This window comes from Anabrus simplex, chromosome 1 (assembly GCF_040414725.1).
Source record: "Anabrus simplex isolate iqAnaSimp1 chromosome 1, ASM4041472v1, whole genome shotgun sequence".
Lineage (NCBI taxonomy): Eukaryota > Metazoa > Arthropoda > Insecta > Orthoptera > Tettigoniidae > Anabrus > Anabrus simplex.
In genome coordinates, this window is record NC_090265.1 from 991,335,956 (window position 1) to 991,357,852 (window position 21,897).

The following is a 21,897-nucleotide window of genomic DNA, read 5'->3' on the forward strand; positions in this document are numbered from 1 at the left end:
TATAGGAAGGGGAGTTAGGGATTGGAATAACTTAGCAAGGGAGATGATCAATAAATTTCCAATTTCTTTGCAATCATTTAAGAAAAGGCTACAAAAACAATTGATAGGGAATCTGCCACCTGGGAGACTGCCCTAAATGCAGATCAGTAGTGATTGATTGATATTCGGGAAATAGTGGGTTCGGACCCCAATATCGGAAGCCCCGAAGATGGTTTGCCGTGGTTTCCTATTTTAACACCAGGGAAATGCTGGGGCTATACTTTAACTAAGGCCATGGTCACTTCCTTCCCAGTCCCAGCCCTATCCTAGCCCATTGTTGCCATAAGACCTATCTGTGTCAGTGCGACATAAAGCAACTCAAGGAGTGGGTGGCCGGTAACTGCAGCAGACTACACGTCTGTTGTCATTATTGACAACATTTTGCAAGAAGATAGATTGCAAAACATGCGAAGAAATTGCAAATGAAGCAAACATATAACAGGGCGATACTACACGGACTTTCCGCAAAATATTTTGCGGCCAAAGCTTTGCCAAAGAAGGTTTGACACTTTCGCAGCTAGAGTGCTCATTCTGCATGATAATCCACGACTGCACGCTGCGAACCAGTATGCAGTGTTTTGGAGAATTATGGATAGGAAACCCATCCCTATCCACCCTACAGCCCTGACATGAGCCCACCAGACTTTGATTTGTTTCCAAAACACAAGAAACCACTTCAAGGAAAACGTTTTGAAACCATTGAGGAGGCTTATGATGCAGCGATCCCAGTAATCAGACAGATCAACAGAGATGGCATCCTAATGGGAATGCAAGACTTGCTGAAATTCTGGGCCGCTGTTATTGAGAAGAACGGAGATTACACTAAAGGCCTGTAAAGTCACTTTGTGAAATAAATTTTTTGAACCATAATTTTACGGCGTGCAGAATATTTGAAACTATCTTCATGTTCCCTTTCTCAGTTTACATAAATGTGATTCTCAATCATTCTATAGAAGACTTGCCTTACTTTTACGTTTTAACAATTATGAAAGAAAATAGAACAAAGAAAAGTTCATACACTCGATGGCAAACGTAATGAAACGGCATGTGAATGCCTATCTTTCATCATTTGTAAAGAGTTTTTCCCTATTCAGACTAACATGTTTGACTGCAAGCAAGCAATTTTTATGTGGGTGTTGATATTGTGATAATACCTACAAGTCCTCTAGTTTTATGTGGAATCTAAACCACAGGGATGTGATTTTTCAATTAAAAATCTCACATGAATTGCTGGGATTTGTTTGAAAGCCACATCGGAGAGAAGTCTATGGCAATGCCACTAAGCTGTCATGCCCCTCCAGTTAGACTGCAACATGAATTATAGCTGTCCGATGTACCAGCAGGCCAAGGTATTGCAACTGTAAAGTTGAATGAATTTTCAACATCTTTCAATGCACTGTAACATACATACATAGGCCTACTGGAAATACAGCTTAGAAACTATTACCACCCACTACAGACATTATTAAGACCAGTAGCTTCAGGCTGGAATTACAGATGGTGTCAGGCAACTCACAATATAATTGATACCTTATTCAATGCAAGAGGTACTAGACATATCTAGCGGGCCAGAGCGGCTTTCTTTGATTTCCACAGAATATGGTAGCGGAAAGTTCCCCCCCACCAAGCGTCTTGTTGTTACAGTGACATGACGTCACCAACTAAACGTGAAAGAGCTGGTTGTAAGTGGTATGGCCTGATGGTATAGTGTTTACGTGTGACTTACACTGTGAAAAAGGAACCTCAATGCTGGTGGTGGTTCTGTAATGGAGAGCAGAGTGTTCAAGTGGCATGGATTGGTTCTGTAAGTACCCCTAAATACATTAATTACTAATGATCATTTCCTGTTTTAATGGAAATCATAGAACTGCTACAGAACTGAGACAATTAAAAATGATATAACACCATGTCATCACAACAAAGCTGTCCAGGGAGTGGATAAAAGAAACAACAAGTGGATTTTGAGTAATGATATGGCCAACATATTCACCTAATACAAACCCAAACAAGCATTCATGCAGTGTGATGAAAATATTGATTTGCACCCAGAAATATCAGGGATTTGGCCAACATATTCACCTAATACAAACCCAAACAAGCATTCATGCAGTGTGATGAAAATATTGATTTGCACCCAAAAATATCAGGGATTTGTGAGTGTTGACACAGACAGCTGGCTCGATAAATCCAGAGGTTTCATATTCATATTTCGATCTGATGCCCACCGAGTTCTTATACCTCACCACATCAGCCAGGATCCTACATCATAACGTACCTGTTCCTCAACTCTTAGTACTTGAACGTATACATTTTTGGTAACTATATGTTGATCAAAGAGATTGCAGATAGCTTTATCATAGAATATATGAAGATAAGGAACATTACTAGGTCCTATAACTTCGCAAAAAATACAACTCTTATAAAAATCCAAAGGTACGGTATATTATGAAATAGAGAGGACGACTTCACAACATAAGAGAGCCTGAGATATTATCAACTTCTCTGCTCTGTAAAATAAAAAATACTCTTAGGTATGTTATTCAACATCATTACTACACAGGGAATAAATACAAGTTAAATACAGTATTAAAACTGGAGTACCATCATTAAGAAAATCTTTCAGCCTAAGGATTTGAGTACAGTGCTTACATCTATGGTACATTATAAAAATCTAAAAATTAACAACAGATATTTTTTTCAAAATATGTTTACTCTTACAACAATAAAGCCTCAGTTACATATCATGTAGAAGAATTAGTAGGAAGAAGGAAGTTGGAAATTTTACATAAATACACATCTTCAACAGTGGTATTCACATGATTAAACACACTCTTGCAATGACTACAATCTTGACATTGTTCTCACAAAACCATTGTAAACTCATACATACTCTACAAACTACCCTCAATGAATTCTGATCATCATTACTCCACTCCCACCTGCACCTTCTATGTGCTATATTTTTGCCTACTTATGATAAGAGTTCTCCTTTTTCCCTTGTCCAAGTACACCTCTTGTATAATAATAATATAAAAAGTTAAAAAAATAAAAAGTCTGGATGGGTTAGCTTTTATGATCTTGTTTCATGTGTGTGAAAAATATACACTCCTTCTTCTTTAAAAATGGGTCACTTACGACCATGTGGTATCAACATGTGTTGGCTTTTTCTTTTAACCCAGTATTCCTTCGTATGTAGTGAATGGGTGTATTTTCGTTGCAGGGACTATACATGTCAATTAGTCTTTCATCATCTTCAAAACTCTGTGTGAAAGAATTTAAATATTTAGGCGAATGGATTATGGAAAATTGTAATGAGAAGAAATCTATAGAATAACGACTCCAGAAAACGGAGACTGCATTTCAGTTAAGTGAATACTGACAAAATACAAATTACATTAAAAACATTAAATAAATCACATCCCGGGTGATTGGAGTGAGACATCGATGATGATGATGATGATGTATACTCTCTATCAGTGAAGTATAAATAGTAATTAAATAAACAATAGACTCCATGCAAGATTTAACAGCATACATGAAAAGGAATAACATGCACTGTCCCAATGTCTCAACTAGTAAAATACAAAATTCTGAGCAAATTATTTAAAGTTTGCCTCATCTACAGGTCAGCCTATGCTGGCCTTACTCATAGGCTCCAAGTTGGATTCCCAGCCACTCCAAGAATTCTTATTTTGGATAACATTTATCCAGCCTGTTGTCTGATAAGAGAGGCAGCAAGATGATGCCATGATGACCATGTGACACTCCAATATCTTTGGGTATATGGTCAGGAAGCACTAACTTTGGCAAGTCTAGGACGTTTATGTGCCACAGGATCTTCATAAATTTTGTAGTCAAGTATAAAATTCCATATGATTTTACTTTAAATAATAGATCTGCATGTGCAGACTCTGCAGTAGTAATCTGGTTTCTGCTCAGCTTATCTAGACACAGAAACTCACATTAAAGCACAAAAGTTGTCTTTGGTGCCATCATTGGAACAAGCTGAGTTGTGCCACATTAACTCACTCAGCGCCAAGCACGCTGACCAACATTTTAAAATTAGAGCGCTGGCAATGACAAACACGTTGCTTGACATTTACATGCATTTGTTCAAACAGTTTATTGTAGCTCCCACAGATGTCATCCAAATGCAGTTTAACTTTCACAGATTCAAAATGAAGAATCAATGTATTGATTGATAAACATGCAAACCACATTCCTTAGTAAAGTAACTTCCTGTTGACACCCGAACACATGCTATCTTCACTTGTTGAGTAACCGTGTGCTTGTTCTCAGTGTCTTTGCACTCTTGGAAAATGGCCTGTAAAGTGCAGATTACTTGCAGGAAAGCAATATACAGGGTATGTTAGAAGAAGTGCATACTGATTGTGAGTCAGAAAATGATTTAGTGCCTTGTGTGGAGGAAAGTGATAGTGATTCATCTGATGAAGTCGCGAGTGCTGAACCTGATGAGGTAGGTCCAGCAATATTTAACGATTTATTTTTGGAGGATATACAGTATCTGGTGTTGATTCAGATTATTGGTCAGACACTGATCAACCTGGACACATGCCAAATTATTCGAAGAACGCAGATACAAGTAAATTACCTAGTGATGAATCATGCATGGCATACTTCACGTTGTTTTTCATGCCGGCATTTCTATCATTTCTCGTAACAGAAACTAACCGATATGTGGAACAATTTTTGAGCACAGTAGCAAGACCATTTACTAAATACTGCAGGTATAATTGGGGGCATGTTACTTTGGACGAGACGAGAAATTTTTTAGGACTCTGGATGATGACCGTTATCATACAAAAAAGCCTAAGTTAGAAATGTATTGGACAACAACAATTTTTGTTACTCCCATAGTTAATGAAGTTATGCCTAGAAATCACTTTCAGCTCATTTTAAACATACTGAAGGTAACTTGAAATTTTCATGCTATTATGTGGTGCTACTTTTCTTTAAATGCACTACCGTATGTCAAACCAATTTGCCTCCCTTAGAAATGTCTGACACAGGGCATTTAAAATGCCTCAGAATGCTTGGCAGTGAATGTGTTAATCAACAAGACAATGAACACATGTAAATGAGAGAAAGTGAAGAAATAAAGAGAGATGAAAACAGTCATTAAACTTCCTTAGTAACACTTAAAAGAGTCAAAATATTAACTCTTTACATTACACATACTTCAGGTGTGAAAGTGAGAAAATATGAAAAACAATCTTCAGGGCTGCCAACAGTGGGTTTTGAACCCACCGTTTCCTAAATACAAGCTCATAGCTATATGATCTGAACCATGCAGCCACCTTGCTTGGCACAATTTTGTAAAAATCATAACCTGGTATATGCCCATGGAAAATTCATCTAAAACAATTGGCAAGTTTTTAATAATGAATTTCAAAAATGTTAAATATGAGGAGAGATAAAAAGCCCAGACATGTGTACTTAATGAATCCTGTTGGAAATACTTCTGTGCAGTATGTCTGGAGTTAGCTTTCCTCCAGACATTAGTGCTGTCTACTCTTGTGAAACACCATTCATTATAGCCTGAACTCACTTAAGCAAATGTATTACCTCTACTTCCTTTTATAATAACTGTAGTCTATGAGGAAATTTTGCAACTTGAAGATATTAGACACAAATATGGTAGGAGTACAACAACTACAGTACTCAGTTTCATTATAATATAGTGAAAAAAATACCCAGCCTGTCCCTTCTCTTTTCAATAGGTGTTGAATTCATTACAGCATTGTTTGGAAAAATCTGTTTCCTTAGTTCTTTGAAAATTACCAGTGAAGTCCCTAGTTTGTTTCTGGCCTTTACATATGCCTATGTTATATGAATCTTTCTTGGTCACGAAGAGTGCACCAAAAACATGAAACACAATTTGTTAATTTTTTTTTTTTTGCTATTGGCTTTACGTCTCACCAACACAGATATGTCTTATGGCGATGATGGGACAGGAAAGGGCTAGGACTGGGAAGGAAGCGGCTGTGGTCATTTGCCTGGTGTGAAGATGGGAAACCACGAAAAATCATCTTCAGGGCTGCCGACAGTGGGGTTCAAACCCACTATTTCCCGAATACTGGATACTGGCCGCACTTAAGCGACTGCAGCTATCGAGCTCGGTAATTATTATTTTTCTTATAGTCCATAAACTAGCAGGTACCTACCTCTTGGCGAGCTAATACTCAACTGAGATCTAATCCCTGGCTCTTTCTTACTCTGCAGCTGAATACTGCTCCTCTACTTGGCTGAATAATGCCTGCACCACCAAGATCGATCCTCAAGTAAGCCAAGTAATGTGTATTTTACTGGACGTATTAAAAAAAAAAAAAAAAAACCATGGCACTACAGCCCTTGAATTATTTCTTCATGTAAACCTGACAACTCTCCACACCAAGCAGCAACTAATAATGTTATTTTTATTTTGTGCAGCGCAGTTGTCAGCATGAAGAAACAAATAAGTCTCACCATAACTATAGTTCTCAAAGTAATGGGCAGCATAATGGTGACTGCATTATGACCCCTTGGCAATGACTACAGATTCTGGCTACAGTTACCCATCATGTTGCTGATTTCTGAAATTGCTAACTTTGAAAAAGAAAAAGATAGGACCTGGCTGAAGAGGATTTGATGGTATCTGTAACTGCTGTGCCATTTTCCTTAGTAGGAACATGGAGAACGAGATATATTGTGATCTTCTATCTCATTTCTGATACTCTTGACAGTTTCCTTGAAAAAATGTCTTTCCATCACAGTCTCAAGACAGTGTTGCATTTCTTCATTCGCTCTTCCTCAGAAGAAAGTGTCATGCTTCTAACAGCAGTATGTGGCTCTGGCATTTCTTGAATATTATCACCATTAGGGAAAGAGTTAAAGATATATACAAGAATCTTTTCTTACACCACATCTTCTCCAGCTGCAGCAGATAACATCAATCATGTTTGAAATAAACCAAGGATTCCCTTGCCATACAGCACTATGTCTGGGCTCCTGTGCAGACCTTAGTTAAAACTAAGGGTTATAAAATATGCAACCCAGTAAATGAAGTCTAAAAATTGTAACCATACTTTATCTCGATGCACAAGCTGGTTATTTAATATTTTGGTAGAAGAAAATGCAGGAACTTGAGTGAAGAAACCACACTTTAAATTGTCAATGTTTAATTCTCACTGTGACTTAAGGTATGGTTTCATAAGACAGCACAGCCTGTTGCCAAGGTTCTTTAGTTCAAATCTAAAAATTAACATTTCTTGCCCTTCTTCCTTTCTAGTGTAAAATTTTGTCACAGTGCTTAAGGTATGGTTTCCTGGAGAGCATCACATTTACTTATTCTTACGATATACTTGAGTATAAAGTTTCTTATAAAGAAATGTCTTAATTTTAAAAAGAAAGACTAACAGTTCTCTTTAAATTATACATTCAAATAGGATAAAAACTGGTTATAGATGCACTATTTATAAGCTTCAACACTCTTGCAAGGAGATTTTATTAACTTAAAAACAACACAGAGTGCATTAAAAGGGAATGCCAGAATATATATTTTATAAATGTAAAAAATGATTATCAGGAGAAAGTCTCACTGTGGCAGTCTAACAGAATCATTGTGAAAAGTATGAGTGTCAACCACTTGATCACCATAAAATAGTTGCCAAAAATTGTACTATCACTGTACTCTCTCAACATCTAAATTACTATGCCATATCACAGATGAGAAAATATCCACAACATTATACTAAGCTCAATATGGTAAAATGAGACAGTAAATGCAGCCAAATACCTATTTGGTTGACAGATATGTGTAGAAATTAAACAAATGACAAATAAGATGTAAAAATAAACACTCTCTAGAGGAAGACCAAACAATGGACGTATACTTGAAACAATGAAGGAACTCCAAGATAAAACTATTTTTAAATATAGCATATACAGTATATGATATACCAGGATACAAAGGAATAACAAAGGCAGTCTGATCACAAACCACAGAATATTCGACTTACAAGCATAATCATTCCTGTCTGTTAGATACACACTAAATATGATTCAGGGACAAAGACCGACCTCAATATCAGTTATAACAAACTATTTTTCCATCAACAATATCATGACATGGCACATAATGGCTCATTCATGAGGGACACAATGTTTCCCTTTCTTTATTCATACAGCTATAAATAAAATTAAAGTAGCAACTAATGGAGCTGCCACGTCACCTTCTAAGAATTCCTTTCGTTGAGAGACATTTCATGTCTCCTACCAAGAGCAGCAAAAAAATACATACAATCTCGGTAATTACGCATATTCATGTGATATTTGTGTCAATATCACACTCAACATTAGTAGAGTTTCCTAATTAAATGAAAATACAAAAGCAGCTTCATTATAAATATGGAAATGTATAAAAGTTTTATGATCTCGATTACACTGACGATATAAAGGCTGGTTTAGCTCATTCAATTTGTACTATGTACAATCAGCTCCTTGACTCCAATAATTACTAGATTGGAGTACTGCACAAACAACTGTCTATTCCTGTGGCTTATAAGTTCCAAGATAAGCCTTGCAATCGGGACAGGTATGTCGAACAATTTTAAAGGAATCCATACAGTAAGGAATACAGGAGCACAAGATGCATCTGAAACAGAAATGAATAAAATTATAATTATTTTGAGAAAGCGAGAGTGGAGGGACATCGACGACAACACAATACTTTTCTCTTTTTTAGCCTCAAGCAGAAGCAGGGTTTGTTTAAATGGAGTAGAAATAGCATGTAGATTGTGTCCCCCTCTAGAAATTGTTGGTCCATAGTAATCCAAAAAATCAAGCTTTTACTATCACATGACTGTTGAAATCAAGATCACAGACACAAAAACTCCAGTTTTACAATGCATCTGAGCCACAAGACCACTCTTTTCATTTTAAAAATCTTGCTTGCATTGGTCGAGAAATCAAACTGCCACCAGCAAAAATATTAGTTTTGTAAAGTGGATGAGATTAGAACCATTTATCTTATTTTAAGCAGATGACTGCAACTGTGTTTATAGAAATTATCTGAATATGAAGTTTGCTTCTCAACATTTTCATTAGTAGCTCTATTTAAACCATGGTGGTAGGATTCAAATGTCGCATACAAAGTTTTGAATTTTCAAATTCTGATGTTTTTGTGCTTAAACAATGAACAAGCACAAACGTGGATGTATTAATTCACCGGATTGCTTTGGTTTCATATGCAGAGAATTTACAACTAGTAATTAAAGGAAACCTATTACAAAATTACTGTAAACTGCATATCACCTGTATATCGACTATCCACTCGGTGACAAAGGTAAAAGGTTTTGCACCACATATAACTAGCAACAGATGCTATATAAAACCGACTTGGTGGCTGTAGTTAAATTGTGGCCCAAGTGAGAAGAATCTGAACCAGAGAGGCAGAATATAAAACATATGCCATTGGTGAACCCTTCAAATGTATATCCTCCTTCACATATAAAACTGGGACTGATGAAAAACTTTGTGAAAGGAATGGACAAAAGAGGGGAAAGTTCTGAATACCCGAAATAAGTGTTTCCCAGATTAAGGAGCCAAGATAACAGAAAGAATTTTCTTTAGACCACAGTTAAGAAAAGTACTTAAAAATTCCAAATTTGATGCCAAGCTGAATGCCACTGAACTTGCTGCGTGGTTATCGTTTAAAAAAGTGGTGAATAGGTTCCTAGGAAACAAAGAAGTACAAAATAGTGATATACTTATCAATGATTTGTAAATTAATTAAGTTACAGAAAATTAGGATGCACAATGAAAATGAAAATTAATTTTCTATATTCACACTTCAGACTGCTTTCCAGAGAATTTGGGTGCAGTTAGTGATGAGCAAGGGGAATGTTTTCATGAAGATATACTACACATGGAACGTAGATATCAATGTAGATGTGATCCCTCCATGATGAACAACTACTGTTGGTTTTCTTCTGCAGGAAGATCCACCTTCACATAAAAGAAAATCACATACAAATAGCTTCCAAACTAATTCAGGATCCAGAATCTAAAGGTAATGTGCTTCTGTATTTAACATTTATATTTTTGAATAATATGTCAATATGACCTTTAAATTTCCAAATTCTAGGCAGGGGTACCCAACCAAATCTGTGTTCACCACTTTTTTAAAATGATAACCACGCAGCAAGTTCAGTGGCATTCAGCTTGGCATCAAATTTGGAATTTTTAAGTACTTTTCTTAACTGTGGTCTAAAGAAAATTCTTTCTGTTATCTTGGCTCCTTAATCTGGGAAGCACTTCTTTCGGGTATTCAGAACCTTCCCCTGTTTTGTCCATTCCCTTCACAAAATTTTAACCCGCCGTTGGTCGAGGGGTGAGCGTAGTGCTCACTTTCAAAATAATTTTGCTATAAAAGGCCAGGAAGCTGCTGATAGTAGCCTGTAACAATGAGTAGCTGTTTGTTGGAATGTCAGGAGTGGGGGGATTAGTCACCATGCAGTTATGTTACATTCAGTGAGTTTAGTGCCACTCAACTCTACACAACTACAGTACATACCAGTAAGTAGAGAACATTTTTACTAATTTTGTTTCAATATCAATTTTTGTATTTTGTGTTTAGCTTGTCAAATTCTTAGAATTCTTATGATTAATTGCCCAAATTGAATTATTATTTACATTTTATGGGTAGTTAATTTTGTTTACATTATGAGTGACAAAAATCAAATACAGTAGAAGTCCGATAGTCCGGCACGTTCGGGACCGGCCCGGTGCCGTATTACCGAAAATGCCGGACTATCGGGCGGTACCACTTACTACGGTATAGGTTAAGGCGTACAGTGAAAATAGCTGTAACATGGCGTTTTGCAGCGAAATGTTGATCAGCAGAATCATTACAGTACTGTAACACGGATCCTAGATTGCAAGAAAAAATACTGTACCGAAAAGTGTTCGCAATCGAAACAATGAACTAAACCTGTGCGTGGTGACAGCCAACAATGCCGATTGTGTCTAACAATAGCAGACGCGTAGTGAACACTTCCGTGTGCTTTTGAACCACGCCGTGAGCTTTAACTCTCACAAACGTTTTAAAAAAACATCCTGGAATGGCGCCGGACCATCGTCGGGCGTTCCGGACTGTTGGATGCTGGACTAATGGAATTCTACTGTAGCTAATTGGGTTGAAGAGGGAACAGACCATGAAGGAAATACGTTTCAGGATGGTAACGGTTCTTCTGATGATTCTAAGGAAGATGAGGTTGGAAATGGTGACCACAATAGTGAAAGAGAACAATCTGCTGAAGAAAGGAAAGAAGAAGAAAGTGCCGTTAATTTATGGCCTTATTACACTGACCATGACAAGGCAACACAATGGAAAATACACCCACCAAATCAGCACAGATGCAGTCCAAGGAGGAACATTGTAATTCACCTTCCAGGAGTGACAAGGGAAGCCAGGAATTCAGAGACAATTACTGAAGTATGGAACCTATTTTTTCCAGTTTTGGTTCTTGAAGAAATAACCCACCATACAAATGTATGACTGAGAAAAATTAGAGCAAAGTACAGATGTGAATCCATGATTGATACAAATCTAGAAGAAATTTAAGCCCTTATTGGATTGCTTTATCTGGCTGGGGTAATGAAATCTTTTCACATAAACATGTTCATATGTGCAATTGTGCCTGAAATTTTTCATCTGGTCATGAGCTATAGACTATTTATTTATTGCTTAATGCCCTTCACTATGGTTCATGTTTGTGGGTTACTGTAGTCACGTCCTAGTTCGTGAACTATGGGCAACGGCTGAGTGGCCTAGTAAGTGGTCCTGAGAGTCGGGATACGAGTTGGTATGGAATGGAAGTGGGCATCTCGGACATATTCTGTGTCCTGGCCCTCCTTGTGCTCAGGCAGCTAGGACTATACAATCCACCGGTGGTCCATAGCCCGTTAGAGGAGAGATCCTCACTTGGACTATGTGCAAGTAGGGTAGCATCCTGCTTCATGAATTTACCGAGCTCAGAACATTTTAAGCAAGCCTCGGACCTATGCGAGTAACGGAGTCCCCCTCCCATTTGACAGGCGAGGGACTCCTTGGAAACAACTTGGCGAACAAAATGGAATTCGATGGGGAGCTATCAATATTAATGGGGCTTTTGGAAGAAAGAAAGTAGAACTAGCTGAGTCAGCAAAGAGGATGCATCTGGATGTGCTAGGAGTAAGTGATATTTGGGTAAGGGGAGATAACGAGGAAGAGATAGGAGATTATAAAATGTACTTGACAGGTGTTAGAAAGGGAAGGGCAGAGTCTGGGGTAGGGCTCTATATCAGGAATACCATTGCACACAACATAGTTTCTGTTAGGCACGTAAATGAGCGAATGATGTGGGTAGATTTGTCAGTTGGAGGAATTAGGACAAGAATTGTGTCCGTGTATTCCCCATGTGAGGGTGCAGATGAGGATGAAGTTGACAAGTTTTATGAAGCATTGAGTGACATCGTGGTCAGGGTCAACAGCAAGGATATAATAGTGCTAATGGGCGATTTCAATGCGAGAGTTGGGAATAGAACTGAAGTATACAAAAAGGTGATTGGTAAATGTGGGGAAGATATGGAAGCTAATGGGAATGGGAAGCGTTTGCTGGACTTCTGTACTAGTATGGGTTTAGCTGTTACGAATACATTCTTCAAGCATAAGGCTATTCACCGCTGCACATGGGAGGCTTGGGGTACCAGATCCATAATAGACTATATCTTAACAGACTTTGAATTCAGGAAATCTCTTAGGAATGTACGAGTTTTCCGGGCATTTTTCGATGATACAGACCACTATCTGATCTGTAGTGAACTAAGTATCTCTAGGCCTAGGGTAGAGAAAGTGAAATCTGTCTGCAAACGAATAAGGGTAGAAAATCTCCAGAACAAGGAAATTAGACAGAAGTACATGGATATGATTAGTGAGAAGTTTCGAACAGTAGACAGTAAGCAGGTTCAGGATATAGAAAGTGAATGGGTGGCATACAGGGATGCTGTAGTAGAAACAGCAAGGGAATGCCTAGGAACAACTGTGTGTAAAGATGGGAAAAGGCGAACATCTTGGTGGAATGATGAAGTGAGAGCAGCTTGTAAACGTAAAAAGAAGGCTTATCAGAAATGGCTCCAAACAAGGGCCAAGGCAGACAGGGATTTGTATGTAGATGAAAGAAACAGAGCAAAACAAATAGTTGTTGAATCCAAACAGAAGTCATGGGAAGATTTTGGTAACAACCTGGAAAGGTTAGGTCAAGCAGCAGGGAAACCTTTCTGGACAGTAATAAAGAATCTTAAGGAGGGAGAGAAAAAAGGAAATGAACAGTGTTTTGAGTAATTCAGGTGAACTCATAATAGATCCCAGGGAATCACTGGAGAGGTGGAGGGAATATTTTGAACATCTTCTCAATGTAAAAGGAAATCATCCTGGTGGTGTTATGAACAGCCAAGCTCACGGGGAGGAGGAAAATTATGTTGGTGAAATTATGCTTGAGGAAGTGGAAAGGATGGTAAATAAACTCAATTGTCATAAGGCAGCAGGAATAGATGAAATTAGACCTGAAATGGTGACATAGAGTGGGAAGGCAGGGATGAAATGGCTTCATAGAGTAGTAAAATTAGCATGGGATGTTGGTAAGGTACCTTCAGTTTGAGCAAAAGCAGTAATTGCACCTATCTATAAGCAAGGGAACAGGAAGGATTGCAACAACTATCGAGGTATCTCATTGATTAGTATACCAGGCAAAGTATTCACTGGCATCTTGGAAGGGAGGGTGCGATCAGTCGTTGAGAGGAAGTTGGATGAAAACCAGTGTGGTTTCAGACCACAGAGGGGCTGGCAGGATCAGATTTTCAGTATGCGCCAGGTAATTGAAAAATGCTACGAGAGGAATAGGCAGTTGTGTTTATGTTTCGTAGATCTATAGGAAGCATATGACAGGGTACCGAGGGAAAAGATGGTCGCCATACTGGGGGACTATGGAATTAAAGGTAGATTATTAAAAGCAATCAAAGGTTTTTATGTTGACAATTGGGCTTCAGTGAGAATTGTTGGTAGAATGAGTTCCTGGTTCAGGGTACTTACAGGGGTTAGACAAGGCTGTAATCTTTCACCTTTGCTGTTCGTAGTGTACATGGATCATCTGCTGAAAGGTATAAAATGGCAGGGAGGGATTCAGTTAGGTGGAAATGTAGTAAGCAGTCTGGCCTATGCTGATGACTTGGTCTTAATGGCAGATTGTGCCGAAAGCCTGCAGTCTAATATCTTGGAACTTGGAAATAGGTGCAATGAGTATGGTATGAAAATTAGCCTCTCGAAAACTAAACTGATGTCAGTAGGTAAGAAATTCAACAGAATTGAATGTCAGATTGGTGATACAAAGCCAGAACAGGTCGATAATTTCAAGTATTTAGGTTGTGTGTTCTCCCAGGATGGTAATATAGTAAGTGAGATTGAATCAAGGTGTCGTAAAGCTAATGCAGTGAGCTCGCAGTTGCGATCAACAGTATTCTGTAAAAAGGAAGTCAGCTCCCAGACGAAACTATCTTTACATCGGTCTGTTTTCAGACCAACTTTGCTTTACAGGAGCGAAAGCTGGGTGGACTCACGATAACTCATTCATAAGTCAGAAGTAACAGACATGAAAGTAGCAAGAATGATTGCTGGTACAACCAGGTGGAACGATGGCAGGAGGGTACTCGGAATGAGTGGATAAAGGCTAATTTAGGAATGAACTCGATGGATGAAGCTGTACGCATAAACCAGCTTCGGTGGTGGGGTCATGTGAGGCGAATGGAGGAGGATAGGTTACCTAGGAGAATAACGGACTCTGCTATTCTTCACAACCGCACTTGGTGTATAAAACATTCTCACATCTATTACAGCAAACATCTTCAAACCATAATTCGCTGGCTTGTTTGGCATGTACTGTCGGAAAGAACACCTTCCTCGAAAAGACTAATATTTCATCCAGTGTCATATATTTTCCTATGCTGTAGTTATTCAAACATCTCTGTGCCAGTGCACTATGAAAGACTACCAGGCAGGCTTCAAGTAGCCTATCCAGTGGCCTCCACGGTATGCAGTAGCCTTGCGTCTTGGTAGGTGTGCTAAGTACCAACTGATGAGCCCAACTTGGCACACGAGGGCAAAACGCAGGCAACCAAGAATGAGTTTGCTGGAAAATTTATAATGTCCAATAATGGACCATTAATTTGGTATTATACCAAGGCTCGATGAAAATAATGATACTTCTGGGCTACAAAATACAATCCAAGAGTAAATTTACATCCTCCAACCTGCCCAGAAATAGAGAAGGCCTTGAAACAGATAAGAACTGTAAAAGCACCAGGTATGGATAATCTTCTTCTTCTTCTTCTACCGCTTCTTCCCAAACCTGTATGGTCGCAGGTGTGAATTGCGGCGCGCGTGTGGATTCGGCCCTGTTGTTTCGACCGGATGCCCTTCTTGACACCAACCCTATAAGGAGGGATGTAATCACTATTGCATGTTTGTGGTGGTTGTTAGTGTAGTGTGATGTCTGAATATGATGAGGAGAGGGCTGGGACCGACACATACACCCAGTCCCCGAGACAGAAGAATTAATCAGAAATGACGAAAATCCACGACCCATCCGGGAATCGAACCCGGGGCCGTCTGAACTGAAGGCCAGTACGCTGACCATTCAGCCAACGAGTCGGACCACCAGGTATGGACAATATCACGCCAGAAATACTTAAAGCAGATATTGAGACTTTGACAAAATTATTACAACCCCTGTTGGAAAGGATCTGGAATGAAAGAAAAGCTACCAGCTGAATGGAGGAAAGGTCTTGAAGATACCAAACAAAGGGGATATTACTAAGTGTGATAATTGGAGAGGAATTGCATTGTCATCGGTACCAAGTAAGGAGCTTTAAAGGGTCATGTTAGAACGGGTGAAGGATGTTGTGGAATTACGCCTTAGAAGGGAACAGGCTGGTTTTCGTAAACACCGTAGGCTGTGTCGATCTCATAAACACTCTGAGAATTATCTTGGAACAAAGTACAGAATAGGAGAATGCCCTCTACTTGACTTTCAACAGGGCTGTATTCTTTCTCCAATGCTTTTCCTACTTGTGTTGAATAGTGTGCTGAGAAGAGTGTATCAAGATCGGAAAAGGGGGATCCACTGGGGCTTACAAGATAGGTCAGAAGACCTCGTTTTTGCAGATGACATCTGCCTACAGGCTGAATGGTTCAGAAATATGGAAGATAAGATTAAGCAGTTGAAGGAAGAGACAAAGGATGCTGGGCTTAAAATAAATATTAATAAGTCCAAGGAGATGAGGGTCAATTCCAAGATTGAGATAGAACAAGTAGACTCCTTCGTATATCTTGGGAGTATGGTTACTACAACTGGAGGAGCAGAAGAAGACATTAAGTGTCATATCAGGAAATCAAATGGTGCTTTTTTTTTTTTTCAATTGTATCCTATTTGGAGAAATAAAAACATTTCTAGAAAGACTATGACTTTTTAATACATATGTTAATTCCGTTCTGTTTTACAGCTGTGAAACGTGGAAAGTTACCCAGAAGACACTAAACAACTGCAAGTCTTTGTGAATCGCTGTCTGAGACATATCAACAAAAGATGGCCGGACGTGAACTCAAATGAAGACCTGTGGGAAGAAACTAATCAGCAGTCCGGCCCCGCGGTGTAGGGGACAACGCGTCCGCCTGTCACCCGGCGGATTTGATTCCCGGCCGGGTCTGGGGTTTCTAATTGTAAGTGATTAATATCCCTGGCCTGGGGACTGGATGTTTGTGTCATCCTTAACGATTCTTTCCTCACATTCAAAACTCTACACCACCGCAATTACACTTACACGCAGATTTCTATCATATAGTGAAAGCAGAGGCAAAAGATCTGCAGAGGTCAACGCCACGAATAAATATAAAAAACTAATCAGCAGCCAATTGAAATACAGATAAGGGAGAGAAAATGGCATTGGCTACGACATACTTAAAGGAAGCCCGCTGGAGCCATTGAAAAGATAGCGCTCGACTGGAACCCCAAGGTGATAGAAAGCGCAGGCGTCCGAAGAAGACCTGGAAAAAGATGATTGAAGAGGAATGTCTAGCAGTGGGAAAGACTTGAAATGAAGTGAAGAGGTCAGCCAACAATAGGAACAGATGGAAGTGTTTCACAGAAGCCATGTGCTCCAGGAGGAGCAACAGGAAATAAGTAAGTCACAAAATACAATAATATTCATACTTTACACAGGATACTTCAATGAAATCATATCTACTTATATCATAGGCCAATGATTTGTAGATGAACATAACAATCAAGAAGAAATCCACGTTAAACAGCAGCAGGTGTGCTGAATATTGGTTTGGAGCATACATGAGAGGAGTTACTTGATAAATTAAGCAGATATGTGATAAATGAAAAAGGCTTTACACAATAAGACTTGTTTAATGTAACATAAGCAAGAAATAATATAATACACACTGCAAATCACATGCTAGTTCAACTTTAAAGTCATAGTTGTGGCCTTTTTAGCTTCCTGCAAAAAGCCTTAAGAAAATGTTTTGTCATAACAGGGACCAGAACTCCTGGTCTTCAAAATAGAAATAGATTCCAGAGATTCACTGAACATGGATGATTTGAACTCTGTTCTATTTTTCTTCACAAGGCTGAAAACACGTTCACGTTCTGCATTGCTATGGGGTGTGGTGAGAATGGAGAACATTACTCTAGAAATTTGGTTATACTTAAGAAGTCCATTGGATCCACGAATTCTTGATATTTGTGCCCAACTGGAATCACTTGCAGCATCCTGATTTGCAGCCAAAGTGTCATCTACCTGAACAGCAGTGAACTGCCTCTGAAACTCATTCACCACCTCCGCTGTAGTTTCATTATCTTCCTTGGATAACATGATAGGAAATATTTTCAAGAAAAAACGAATGGAAGAAAACTGTGCATCTTCAATTTTGTCTAACCTAGCAACTTGAGCATGCTTTAACACATCATCCTTGGGTGGAAACTTGTTGATGATGTAGTCATAGGCAGTATGAAAGTAGTTTATCATTGATGAAAAGAAAATAGATTTATCTGTACCTTGGAGATCATTCACTATGTTTGAAGGCTAAATGCCAATAACTAACTCATCATCACTTCTTTGATTTTAAATCAAGTTGTACCCAACTTGAGGAGCTTTTGACAAATTTGGGCTTAACAAACTTGGTAAACAACTGCTTTAGCAAATCCATTAGAAGTTCTAATAAAAAAGTGAACTTGTGGGGAAGAAGTCTGAAGGGCAACATTGAATTTGTCAAATACAGGAATAGTCACATGAAAGAATGTGCAAAAGGCCTTGTTCAAGTTTGAGGAGAGGAACATATACAATTTTCCCTCACATGTTATAGTAGAAGTCTTACTTTTTAGAATGGGTTTGTCACATTTAGAAGAATATGCTACTCTTTTAGGGGCATGTGTAGTAGCAGAATCAAGAACTCTCTTCTGATACTCCTTGGATCCACTTTGTACACATCTAGGTATTCTCAAAGATGTCAAGCTTGTGGAAATGTTTTGGGTACATAATATCACTTCCTCCATGAAGAAAGAAAGAAAGAGATCCTACTGCTCCAGTAGTCTATGCAAACACCAGCCTAAAGATAACCACCTAGTACATACATGCTTCAGAATTTTCTTTGCCTCTTTACTGTGCAAGTTCTGAAATTTCTGAAGGTGTTTCTTTCTTTTGACATTCTTCTCTAAGAAATAAAATATATCAACAAGGATCTCATCCACTTTAAGTGGTAATCTTCCAGCTCCTTTTTCAGCTGCTAGATTAATCAGGTGGCAAATGCAACCTATGATGTCAATACCTGGTTGTACTTCTTTCAGAACTGCTGAAACCCAATTTTTGTGTCCTATCGTAACAGGAGCATTATCGGAGCAGAAAGTCACACAGTTTTCAATTGGCATGTTATGAGAATTCAGCTGTGATAACCTCAGGTTACCAATGTTTCGCCCTGTTGAGTCCGTGCCTAACACTGATGTGGATAGAACTGTGCTCACTACTTATTCCTGTGGAATATCATAGAATGTAACAACAATAGGATACAACTTGGCATTTTTTGCCATTTTATTTACAATGCTTGTCGTTTTCGTGCGACCACAGCTATATTTCTTTGCAACTTTTGATGTGGGTAAACATCATCTGAAATAAAGCACTAGAATGTTCAGCCGTACTTAAGGGCACATTTTGTTCCACCAAAAAGAAATAAACATACACTCTGCCCTAATTACAGCATAGTCAATGTTTCCAGACTTGGCAAAAAAGGTGTTGATTTTCTTGCCATCTTCTTTCGATTTAACATAACTTACATGTTTACCGCACTTCACATGATTACTTAAATCATTTCTTCCACCATGTGAAATATTAATATCACACCCACATACCATGCAAAAGCAAAATTCTTCTCCCTTTCTTGATTTCAGTATGCACAGAAAATCGACAGAATATGATTCTTTAAATGTCTGGAAGTATTGTTTCTTGTTGGATTTATTCATGAATCCTAAAATAGGAATATATTGTATGAAAATGTCCGAGAAACAATGTCTCGATATCTTTTGTTTTTGGAAAATCCAATTAAGGGCCTCCCCCCCCGGGGCTGAAAAGAGGGTGAATTTTTAAAATGAGTGTATCTATATCTCAAAACTTTTAAAGTTTATATATGTAAAAATTGGTATTTAGAATCTCCTTTAAAAATAAAGAAACACGTATTTTTGTGTTTTCGGAAAATCCCAATAGGAAGGGTGGAAAAGGGTGAAAAAGGGGTTGAATGCCTTTAATGAGGCTACTTATATTTCAGAACCTGAAGATATTACAGACCTGAAAATTGGTATTTGGGATCTACTTTAAAAATAAAGAAACAGGTATTTTATCATTTTTGGAAAATTCAAATAATGGGGGGTGAAAAGGGGGGTGATTTTGAAAATGAGTGTGTCTACATCTTAAAACTTTAAAAGTTTACAGATGTAAAAATTGGTATTTAGAATCTCCTTTAAAAATAAAGGAACACGTATTTTTTTGTTTTCTGTAAATTCCAATAGGAGGGGTGTAAAATGGTGAATAATGGGTTGAATGCCTTTAATGAGGATATGTATATCTCAGAAACTGAAGATTTGTATATGGTATCTCCTTTAAAAATAAAGAAACACGTATTTTTTTGATTTTGGAAAATCCAATTAATGGCGGTAAAACAGGAGTGACAAATTGGGGTGAATTTCTTGAAAGACTATATCTACAGAATATCTGAGAAATGTAAAATGTTCCAGACTTAAAAAGTGAGTATTTGGAATTTCCTGTAAATGTAAAGAAACATAGGCAATTTGTTTTTGGAAACTCTACTTAAGGGGAACTAAAAACGGGTGAAATCTTAAAATGAGAATTTCTACAGTATATCTCGAAAACCTTAATATGTTACAGAAGTGAAAAATGGTATTTTTATCTCTATTAAAAATAAAGAAACGTGTATTTTTAGTTTTCAGAAATACCACTTGGTTGGAGGGGGGAAGGGGTAAAAGTGACTGAAAATGGTGTTGAATTCTTTTAATTAGGCTACTGATATCTCAAAAATGAAGATATTACAGATGTGAAATTTGATATTTGGAATCTTCTTTAAAAGTAAAGAAACATGTATTCTCGGAAAATCGACTTAATTGACTTAATTGTATGAGAATACATACATCTAATAAAAACTTAAGTTGTTACAGACGTGAAAATTGGTATTTGGATTTCCTTTAAAAACAAAGAAAAACGCATTTTTTGGGGGAAAAGGAGTTGAATTCCTTTCGTGAGGACCCATAAATGAAAAACTGAAGAATTTAGAGTCATGATAATTGGTATTTAGAAGATCCTTTACTATTAAAGAAACAAGTATTTTTGCCGGAAATTTCACTTAGAGGGGGTGGGGGGTGGGGGGGAGGAGTGTGAAAGGAAGTGAAAAATGTGAATTAATTTTATGGGGATACTTATATCCTTAATTTTATGGGGATACTTATATCTGAAAACTGAAGGTAATAGACGTGAACAGTGGTGTTTGGAGTCTCCTTACACGCCTTCTTTTAATTTTTTGGGGAGAGGGGGGTAAATAAACTTAACAGCGGTGGAGTGTAAAAGGAGGTGTGACCAATTGATTTTACTGTTCATAATGTACTTATAAGGAGCCTCCGTTGCTCAGGCGGCAGCGCGCCGGCCTCTCACAGTTGGATTCCGTGGTTCAAATTCCGGTCACTCCATGTGACATTCGTGCTAGACAAAATGGAGGTGGGACAGGTTTTTCTCTGGATATTCCGGTTTTCCCTGCCATCATTCATTCCAGCAACACTGTCCAATATTTCATTTCATTTGTCATTCTTCGATCATTGTCCTAGGGGAGTACTTTGGCAGCCGGCACAATTCCTATTGTTGCCACTAGATGGGGCTTTATTCATTCCATTCCTGACACTGTCGAATGACTGGAAACAGGCTGTAGATTTTCGACGTACTTATTCTGATCATAAACCGATCATTTTTAATCTTTTCTGGGTTCGTTTTCAACAGCCATCTTTTCCTACGGAGAACATTCTTAGATTACAGTCGATTCTCCTGGCATATAAAATTTAAACACATTTGAAATAAACGATAGGAATGAGATTGACCGTCAAATTGTTCACCTCTATAATAAGGTCAATAATGCACGGAAGTATGTCATTCGTATCACCAGAAATCCGGCACACATGCCTACGCGTGACAATGGTGCTGGTCACGTTGTCA

At 38.2% G+C, this 21,897-nt stretch overlaps 1 protein-coding gene across 1 annotated transcript in view; it reads right to left on the reverse strand.

Annotated features, from left to right (window-relative positions):
- Positions 1 to 7,510: 7,510 nt before the first annotated feature.
- LOC136857864 (lipopolysaccharide-induced tumor necrosis factor-alpha factor homolog) overlaps positions 7,511 to 21,897 on the reverse strand; it is a 58,503-nt gene continuing 44,116 nt past the window's right edge. Inside the window, exon 4 of the mRNA XM_067136880.2 lies at positions 7,511 to 8,692. Coding sequence (XP_066992981.2) covers positions 8,584 to 8,692 — 109 coding nt within the window. The 3' untranslated portion in view covers positions 7,511 to 8,583. The remainder of the gene's footprint in view (positions 8,693 to 21,897) is intronic.